This window comes from Benincasa hispida, chromosome 1, assembly GCF_009727055.1.
Source record: "Benincasa hispida cultivar B227 chromosome 1, ASM972705v1, whole genome shotgun sequence".
NCBI lineage: Eukaryota > Viridiplantae > Streptophyta > Magnoliopsida > Cucurbitales > Cucurbitaceae > Benincasa > Benincasa hispida.
The window spans coordinates 29,424,945-29,435,701 of NC_052349.1; the positions used below are offsets into that span (position 1 = coordinate 29,424,945).

The 10,757-nt window shown below is 32.8% G+C and overlaps 1 protein-coding gene across 1 annotated transcript; it reads right to left on the reverse strand.

Annotated features, from left to right (window-relative positions):
* Nucleotides 1–3,767: 3,767 nt before the first annotated feature.
* Nucleotides 3,768–7,944, reverse strand: LOC120090506 (cation/H(+) antiporter 3-like). The gene is made up of 3 exons (XM_039048223.1): nt 7,697–7,944; nt 6,594–7,613; nt 3,768–6,481 (listed from the first exon to the last, which is right to left on the reverse strand). Exons 1-3 carry the CDS (start codon nt 7,916–7,918, stop codon nt 5,735–5,737), a joined length of 1,989 nt encoding a protein of 662 aa, XP_038904151.1. The 5' UTR covers nt 7,919–7,944; the 3' UTR covers nt 3,768–5,734.
* Nucleotides 7,945–10,757: the final 2,813 nt, after the last annotated feature.

A 10,757-nucleotide genomic window follows, 5' to 3' on the forward strand; every position in this document is an offset into this window, starting at 1 on the left:
AAGAGAAATCTAATGGCAAGGTTGATTAAAAACCATATTAGTCACCAAACATGCAATGCAAGAAATTCACCCACCAAACTCAAATTAACGTTAATTGAGTGCTTAAATTATGCTATGATACCAATTGAAAGGAAGAACATGCAAAATGCGAAAGCAAATAGAATCAATTAGTATTCTAATTACACTTAATTTGAGTTTAAAAACATGCATAAAACTGTTTTATAAAAAGAGAATTTCATAGATGTATACCTTTGTAGATACTCTTCAAAAACTTGCTAAAATCCACGAATTTAACCTTCAAATCAGTAGTAGACTATCAAAAGAGTCTTCTCAACTATTCTCAGCCTTGGATTGAGTGGTGGAAGCTCTCAATTAAGTTAGAGTTGAAAGGGTTTGAAAGAGAATTGAGAGTGAAAGGAAAAATTCAGAATTTCTCACTAATTTCTAATGCATGAATTGAAAAATATCAAATAATGTAGCTTTTATCAAGCTTAATCATGCAAGCACTACACTCATTCAGCAAAGTGATACTTCAAATTGCACTAAGTGAGTGGCCTAGGTGTTAAAATTGGAAAATCCCACTAAAAACCACAATGTGGGACTTTTCCACTAAAGAATTTAAAATCAAATTTTATTTAAATTAATTTAAATAATAAACTCAATTTCTAAAATTGAATTTATTAAATTTGAAAATAATTTTATTTAAATAAATAATTAAATAAATTTAATTAATTAATTAATTAACAATAATTTAATATCAAATATTAAATTAATAGAACACCTAATTTAAACATGAATCCTATTCATGTAATCAATTTTTAAATAATTTAAACTCTCCAATTTACGTTTAATTTCAATAAATTGAAACGTTTAATTATATCGAATATAATTATCTAAACTCTAAAATTGAATTTGAACATTTTAAATTCAAAACCTTAATTTCGAATTTTGAACACTTCAAAATTTATTTAATTTTCTAATCTAAGGTGTTAATGTTTTGCGAGCTAGTTGAGAGATCTTATGGACCTATAGATCATGAACCCCAACGATTTGAGATTAATCGGTTAAATTCTTTAACCCGAGCCAATCAATATTTATTAACCACCAAGACATACCACTATAGCTCGATGGTTGCACTCTTTTTATTGTAGATATATTTTTTTCTATTTGACTTAACCATAAACAGTACGTTAATTCTTCACAGATTGTTTGTATTACAACCGGGTTAAAATTACCGTTTTACCCCTGTAAATTCATCTTGCTTCTTAAACTCCCACCGATCCTCTATTGAACAATTGGTTTATGGTCCAACTAATAAACCATATCCCTCTCGACTATGAGAGGACGAGGCCCCTTTGTTCAAGACAGGAATCAGTACTTAAGGAAACAACCTATTTGCTAACCTTAAAATGGGTAGGATTGAATTCCATCTTGTAGGACTATATCCCCGACTATCTATCCGATATTGTCTCCAAAATTGGAGGCTTGTTGAGCAGTATTGTTGAAGTACTCTCACTTATGCAGACCAAAGGATAATCCCAAATAAGCAGGAGTTCATAGTTAGCTCAAGATTAAGATCGAGTTACCTTAGGTCATCGAATTGAAATGGTTCGCTTTAATAATAAACGGTCATTATAAAGAAAAAGTTACTATTTCGTGGTCCGGTCTTATGCAAAATTCTTTTGCAAGGATGTCCCTACTCGTACGTCTCCACACGAACAATTTTAAGAGAAGAAAATGAAGGAAATGAAAGGACCTAGCATTGTAAAGTATTCGTAGAGGCGCATGGATACCAAACGATCTGAAGACTTTTTAAAATTGGGGGTAATTTTGGAATTTCACATATGTAAAAGGTTAGTGGTAGAAAAGTTTTTAAGAAAAAGTCATTGGTAGAAAAGTTTTTGGTTTTTGGGTCATTTTGTGAAATTTTCCACGTAAGAATTTATATGCAGCAAGCTCTTTGCTTTTCAAGCAAATCAACTGACAACAAGGTATTTAAACAATGGTATTTAAAATTTGATGCTTTCATGATATCATGTGGGTATACTAGAAGTCAGCATGACCACCGTGTATATTGTAAACATAACAAGAATGGGTGTTCTGTTTATCTCTTATTATATGTTGATGATATGCTAATGGCTAGTGAAAACAAGCTTGAGATAAACAAGTTAAAAGGTGATTTGAGGAAAGTTTTTCAAATGAAGGATTAGGACCTGCTAAGAAAATTATTGGGATAGAAATAGTGAGAGATAGGCATCAAAACACAATGAAACTTACCCAAGAACTATATTGTCAAAAGATGCTTACAAAGTTTAGAATGCTGGATTTTAAGCCTGTTACCACACATTTGGGAAATCATTTAAAACTCTCCTTTGAACAATCTCCTAAAACTGAAGAAGAAGCTGATTATATAGAATGTTGTTGGTAGCCTCATGTATCTTATGGTAGACACCAGACCCGATTTAGCACATAGCTTGAGTATTGTGAGTAGATATATTGGAAATCGAGGCAAAGATCATCGGAAGGTTGTAAAATGGATTATGAGATACATAAAAGGAACATCTTCCTTTGGACTCTCATATTCAGAACAGCAACTTGAACAAGAAAATCTAGTCGGGTTTGTTGAGGCAGACTATGCTACTGATAAAGACAAAAGAACGTCTTTGACAGGTCTTGTCTTCACACTGTTTGGTAATACAACCAATTGGAAATCAACACTACAAATAGTGGTAGCTTTGTCTACAACCGAGGCCGAGTTCATGCCTGTGACAGAAGGATTTAAAGAAGCAATAGGGTTGTATGAATTAATGAAGGAACTTGGTGTTTGTCTATTGGATAATGTGGTTGTCTTTTGTGATAGTCAAAGTGCAGTCTTTCTGTCCAAAAATCAGACCTACCATGAAAGGACAAAACACATTGATGTGAAGTTTCACTCTATTAGAGATGTAATAGCTGATAGAAAGATAGGATTGGAGAAGATTTCTTCAGCAAGCAATGCAGCTGATGCATTGACAAAATCTCTTCCAGCTCATAGACTTTCAGAGTTGTTTAAAAAATCTCAAGGTCGGAGCTCTGTGATTGTGTAGAATCAGCCTGAAAAGTTAGTACCATTCCTCTTCTTTTTGGGTTGGAGTTCATTGGGCTTTTGTATCAGCTACAATAACCCAAGAAAGTTTACACGCATGTCTACTAGAAGGTTGCAAATGGGCTGGATCCACCCCTCTGAAATTTTGCCTATGCCAGAGAAGCATCAGGTGAAGGTTGTTATGCTGAGATTTCTTGTGACGTTAGAGTTTGTTATAAGGGCTCAAAAGGGAAATTTATTGCCATAGAATTGATTATCTTCCTGATAAGAGTTTTGAGTGTGAGAGAAGAACGGAGAGCTAAGGGGTTATTTACATTGGGTGTAATTCGTCTTCTTAGTGTTGAATGTGCTGAGTGATTCACTGTAGCTTTTCCCTGTATTTGGTGAGAATTATTCCCTTTGTATTTGTATGATCTACTGCTCTGTTCTTGAGAGCTTTGCTGATTAAATAAAGAAAGCTGGTGCTGATCTTTCTGACAGTGGATGTACATCCCTTTAAGGAATTGTACCACTATAACGGAAGAATATAAGCTCATATATCAACATCAAGAAGTTGTTTTCACATTTCTTTAATCTTTACAGTTAGTTATTGTAACTATTTGTATCAGAAATAATATTTAAACTCATTATTTACAAATTTTAGATACAACAACAATTACTAAGCTTAAAGAAAACTTGAGCAATCTGTAAAGAAAAAGGGTCTGTGACTTAGCTTCATAATAAAACTATCTCCTTCCTGTGGGCATAGACTTTCATAGCCGAACCATGTATATTGTAGTGTATTTTCTTCTTCTCTTCTCATCGTCTACAAGATCGTCCATCGTTTACCTTTTCTCTTCGTATCGTCTAGTAGAACAGAACGATCGTCTACCTTTTCTTTAAAGCAATCGTCTACACGATTGCGTGAACGTTTACCTTCTTACAAGCAATCGTCTACACGACCGTGTGATCGTACATCTTTCTTCGAGCAATCGTCTACAAGATTGCATGATCGTCTACATCCTTTCTTCTGCCTTCGTCTACCCAACTGCAAGCTTCCTCATCGTTTACTCATAAATAATCGCACAAATCAAAGAAAACTCATTAGGGTTAGAAGAAAGAAAGAATATAGAAATGCGGTAGTCCGAGAGAATCTGAAAGATAGAGAGAGAAAGAAATTTCATTTTTGCACCCATCAGAAACAAAGTCATTTCATTTTTTCCATGAGACAAAATTTCAGTGGGATCATCCACGTGCTAGCCATCAGCTGGAAAATCGTAGTCAATTCTCAACCTAGTTCTCTACCAACCAAGAATTTTTAGGGCAAAGAATCAGGGCTTCAAAAATTGGATCAAGGTAAAAGGGCCTTTTTTATTTTTCATCATTTGGGCTAAAATATTTCCTCTTTTGCAGAAGCAGGCCCATCGAAGAAGAAGCAGGCCTAACAATAATTTTGTGTGTTTATTCTTCCTTACTCTCTGAATCTTTTCATTCATCCTTTTATTGTTATGAAGCAAAAAGGTCAGTCTACAGAGTTTCAGCATTCATTGAACACTATAGCTTAGTTATTTTGCCTCAATAATTAATTGTAAAATTCTCAAAGGAGGAGAAACCATTATCTCATCATGTATATATTGAATCTATAATAATAAGTTAATAAATAAATGACTCAATGAAAGAGCTATGAATATATACAAACAAATAAGTAAAACCTCTCTACCGAGGATTTTCTGCAATTTACAAGAAAAAGAGGAAACAAAAAAAAGCCTAAGGACTGTTTTCACCAACATGAGCATAGCTACTTACTAATGGGGACCTATGTACTATTTCTTTTAGGTTGAAATTCAAAATTTCATGTAACGCCTCAGGACCAGGATTCGAAATTCGAATTTTCTCTAGTAGAAGTTGTATCTCTAGCGGAAGTTGTCCCCACAAACTAATACAGGTCCTTTTAAGATTCTTTGTCCTCAATCACATGAGTCCTAGGAAAATTCCTAGGAGGTCACCCAACATAGGATTGCTCCAAGGAAAGCACGCCTAACTTTGGAGTTTTTATAATTGAGTCATTGAAAAGGAAAGTGCACCTTATTAGTATAGGTAGTAACTTTCAATTCTTTTAAGTTTTTCTTAACCATACTTTCATGTCCTTAGGATCCCTCTCATTCAGATGTGATATCGGTTCATTCATGTACCCCTTCTGAACTCGGATCCTTACATTTCATGTCCCATATTTGTAACTAATTCCTTTATTCATATATTTAAATGAACAATTGAATCTGAATTATGAGAGTTTTTGTTGTTGTATTACTAACAAAGAAGCTCTAGTGTTGATGTCAGTTGAAGCAATCAAATCTCCAAGAAGTCCAAGCTCTGGAAATTCACTCCATTCATCAAGACCAGCAGTTTGAGGTGATTCTAACCCATTTCTTCTTCCTACTATCATAAGATCAAACAAATCTACTATCTTTTTAAGTATGAATGTTGTTTCTTGCCCATCTCTACACGCATCCTCTACATACACAATTCTCTCTTCTCCCAAACACTTGGCTATAAAATCTTTAATAACTTCTCCATCAATTATATCGTCCAAGTTCTTGTTTGACTTTGATCTATTTTCATCTTCTAGAGGTGCTTGTAGTCGGAGCACCGTCAACTCGACTCTTAAGTCACTTACCATACGTTTCGCAAATGATAATGCCTCCCTATCATCCTCCCTCCCAAGAAAATCACACACACAGAGTACGTACCTCTCATTCTCGATGATGACGTCCTTGCTCCGATGAGTCCTAAATTTCCTCGGTCGGTGAAGATGCCGACCGAACAAGGAGCCCTTTCAAGGACACTGTAGTTCAATGTCCTGATCTTGTTGTCATCTTCATCAATATAACCATCCAAGGTCCATGTTATGTGGAAAGGAAGTATTATAAGCGATGCAACCTTGTCGAGTGCCAAGGTGCATACTTCGTCGTGCATGACCGTGCATGGTGAGATTGCAGTGAAGCATTCGACATACACTATCCCTTCATTCTCTCTCTCAAACCGATCGAAAGATTGAATGATTTGTCGTGAGTAGGAGCGATTGTTGAGGGGGCCATTTTGTAGTCTGTGAGAAATGAAGATGGGAGCAATCCGACCAGGAAGCTCGATGAGATGGAATATATGAACGGCGATTGGGTTCTCGGCAGTAGGGCACGAGAGATTTAAAAGTTGAACAATGGCACTAATATTTACATTTCGATGAATGCAGACGAGTAGTCGAAGCTCGTCGGAGGAGGAATTCAAATGCATGATGTCCCTATTTTGATATCCAGCATATTTCCTTGAAGGATCATACAACCCTCTCACTGCAATTGGCACCAATGTAGCAATGATAAATATCCAAAGAATGCAGAATCCAAAAAGGCCATTGTCAATGCCCTGCATTTGTTCAAATTTCAAACCCCATATTAAAAAAAAAAAAAAAAAAAAAAAAAATAGCCATAGAAAGTAAACAGATAAGAAATTGTAAGAAATGAATATATATACGTACACCGTAGTCTCTGGTAATTGTGTATGAAACCAATTCCACAGAACCTTTGCTGCTGATAATGAGAGAAAGTGCCAAAGCATCCTTGAAAGGCAACTTGCAATACTTGGAAGACAAAAGAGAACCCAGAACTTTGACAGCAAAAATCACAAAACTGAGAATAATGTTCAATTTAGTGAAAACGGGTTCAAAAGTGGAGGATGAGATCTTAGAAAAATCAGCTCTCAAAGCACAGGTAATGACCAAAATAGGCATAAACACATTTTCAACAAGACACTCAATTCTATCAACAAGTGTAGATGCTAAATGAGCTCCATCAGGAATAGCCAACCCCAAAATATAAGGCCCAATAATGGAAGCCTGGCCTGTAAAATTTGCCAAAATGGTTGAAGAAAGAGCCAAAAAAACAACCCCTTCAATGTAACAGCTCTTCACAGGCATTCCTTGAGGTGTTTGTTTGACAATCCAAAGCATTATAGGCCTAAACACAAAGATGACCAGAAGTAAAAAGAGTAGTAAGGCACCAAATTCAGCTATGGCTCTGGTAGGGTCTGCTAAATTATAATTGAATCTGTTAGCCTGGCCGATTGCGATGAGAGTGAAGCCACCTATAATGTCACTGACCAAAGCAGAGGAAAGGCCTAAACGCCCCAATTCTGAGTTCACAATATGAAGCTCTTTTACAAGTGAAGCAACAACAGGAAATGAAGTAATCCCATGGAACCCAATCAACATGGGGAGGAGTTTATTTTGTTCCTTTGTTAATAGGGTGTTTTCATAAAGCATATTCTTAAGGAATGATCCTGTGACTAAAGGGATTACTATGGCTGAAATGCCTATGAGTAATGCATGTTTTCCTGTTCTCATTGTCATTGTTACATCTTGTTTTGCTGCACTTAGAAATAAAAACAATGTGTACCCAAAATCTGCAAGTAATGCAAGAACATCTTGACTTTCTACATTCAAAACCATTGTTTTTCCCTCCTCCCATTGATTCCACCAACACCCAAATGCCAATCCAATCTGTTACATGGTTCAATCAAGAATAAAACCATATTGGAAAGAAACCCCTTTTAAGAAAATGAATTGGAAGTGGTGTAACTTACAAGAATTTGAGAGGAAAGCTTGGAGATTCTGAAACGCCTGAGGAAATGACTTGTAATTGCTAAGGAAAAGCAGAACAAAATCAATTGAAACTCAAGAAGAGGCAAAGAGGAATTGAGCCACCATTGAGGATCATTAAATTGAACCCATAAACCTTTGGAATTTACATTAGGTGGAAGATTTATACAAATTATTGTACTTGTTAAATTCTTATTCAATTGCATTGTTGTTTACAATGACAATGAACAAGCAAAATTTTGGTTTTTCTTTCAAAATAATATTCAACATATTGTCTTTTTTATGTGTTGGTTAGATAATTTGTTTTTGTTTTTTTCCTTGAACAAACAACAAAGCTAATGATGAAAAAAACATCCCTCTAAAAAGGGATTTGACAGTTATGTGCCTTGAAATTGACAGCCGACATGGGTTTTTTTTTTAGCTTATGATTTCATGCCCTGTTTTTAAGTGATTTGTTCAAGAAATATAACTAAAACATGAGTTATTATGAGGTAAGTCATGTTTTAACAGTCTTATTTTACTACAAATTATGGTGTGTGGTTTAATGGGATTAGGAAAAAAAAAAAAGACAACCATGTTATCTATACAAAAATGGAAATTTTCAACCATCACTACACCATACCTTTCAAGATTTTTGAGTTTTTAAAAATTTATGATAATGATTATGAGTAGCCAATTTATGACTATGATTAACCATATTTAAGTTTATCTTCTATTACTTTTCGAAAAAAAAAAAAAAGAGTTTATCTTCTATCATATTCGATTTTAAGTTAAAATTGAAGCATTAAATTAGAGTTTAGGATTAAAGGGAGAATAAAATAGTGCAAAGAAAAAGAAAAATAGAAGAAAACAACGAAGAAAAAAAAGTAGAAACTCTAAAAAATAACTCTATTAAGTTTTCACTTTTCAAAATTAATACGTTTTTAAAAATTTATTAAAATAATTTTTTTTTTGGTCTATTTCAGATGAGATCAATCATCAATATTTAGTTAAAAATTAATCTTTTTCTAACTTATTGTTTTGCGTCTTTTAAGTGAAATCTAGTGTAGTATTAATAACGAGATTCTACTAATTTTTTCAAATATTACTTAATTTTTCTAAATTTTATACCAAAACTTATATCTTTTCCAATTTTCTCCAAATTCGATTGTTTTTACTAAATCTTATATGAAACTCTTACATAATTTTTCAAATCTTTAACCTAATTTTTGTTTTCACAATTTTATGAATCTCCAAATTTCCAAATGAATTTACCGGTTATGATTTTTCAGATGGTACTATGAATTTTAAATTTTGTAAAAGATCAAATTTTACAAATAAAAAAAAATTATGATTTGGGAAATTTTTAAAGAATTTCAATTTTAATCTTCCCATGATTTTACCTAGAAAAACCCAAATATGTATAATTAATTTTGTCGAGATACACCGTGATTCTTAATATCTTCAAAATCTTACTTAATTTTTTACAAAATTTGATGTAAGAGTCGAAAAATTTGAAAAAATAGGTAAGATTTGTTATAAAATTTGGAAAGATTAAATAATATTTAGAAAAGAATCTCGATGTTAACTGGCCATCGATAAAGTCCAAAACAAAGTTAGAAAAAGTTAAGTTTTATGTAAATCTTGGTGGTCGATTTTAGGTGAGATGATCGACAAAACTTATTGTAAAGAGTTTTCAAAATTTTAGGTAAATCTTGCTGATTGATCTTGGACAAGATGATCGACAAAAACTATTGTAAGTAGTATTAAAAAAAAACACTAATTTTGAAAGACGATCCGACAATTTCCACCCTAAAATTTCCGTTATTCCCCCTCTGTGCTTCGTGAAAGAAGCAATGATAACCCCTGTTCTTCAACTTTCCTCCTCAACCCCAATTAGCCGCCCCTCACAAAACGCCGACCGGTTCCTTCTCCGACTCCGGCGACATCTTCCCCGACGGAACGCGAAAACGGCGACATGATGCCGATTTCTTCAACCCCAAGACATGCGCGGTGGGCACAGGAGGTTCGTGAACAGAAAGTGTGGCAGATCATCCTCTGTAAAATTAGTATTACAATGCAAGGTTCTATTTTTAGCTTTGAAAATTGCCCAGAAACCCAAAGAATTCTATCAAGCATGTTATATACATATACTAGGATGCACGTCGCTTAAAATGTTTACAATGTTTTGACATAAATATAATAAAATTTAAATTTTGATTGAGGTTTTATTTTTATTTGAGTTCACTTATTAAATAATTGTCATCAATGAATTATAAAAGAAAGTACCTAACACTATGTATATCATTATAAATGTAAAACTATATGTTTATTGTATGTGGTACAATATATTTATTAAAAATTATATCAGGTAATACTAGATTTTTCAAGAATTTTATTTTAACTTAGAAATGAAATAATTTTGAATCATTGGTTCACTAAGGTGAAAACAAGCAAAAACAAATGTAATTTCTATAATAACCGTGATTCAGTAATGATTCTATTTTTTAAATATATCTATTTCTTCTTCATTCAAATCAAAATATAAATAATAAAATTGTCATATAAAATTTTGAGACATAATTTTTAATGTAGTAGTAAGATTTTTTAATGAATATTCTTGTAATTGAGTTTAAATTTTAAATATTTGAACATGAATAAAAGTAAAAAAAAGGAAAAGATTATAATAGATATATGAGATGAATAAAATTAAAATAGATGTGATATAATTGAAATGAAATTTTTAAAATAAAATTGATGAGAGAAATAGACAAAATAATATAACGTATTTTTTGATAATATTATGTCATGGGTAATTATTTGACGCTCGAAATATAGTAATTTATAGAGACAAAAATTAAATAGAAAAAAAAAGAATGTATTTTATAAAATTGATTTAAAGAAAGTGTACATGGGTTCACAATTAAATTTACTAGCTTGAAGAAGAAAATACAAAATTTTATTATGTTTATTAGAAATGTTTAAAATTGAACCAGAAAAATAAACAATTCTAAAAAATAAAGAATAAAACAAAAAGCTAGTGGCATAAATAGAATTCAAGCCCAA

Coding starts and splice junctions, on each gene's coding strand:
- LOC120090506 (XM_039048223.1), bottom strand. CDS start 7,918: ATGCAATTGAATAAGAATTTAACAAGTACAATAATTTGTATAAATCTT. Junction 7,614..7,696: donor AGCTTTCCTCTCAAATTCTT/GTAAGTTACACC, acceptor ACCATGTAACAG/ATTGGATTGGCATTTGGGTG. Junction 6,482..6,593: donor CAATTACCAGAGACTACGGT/GTACGTATATAT, acceptor GAACAAATGCAG/GGCATTGACAATGGCCTTTT.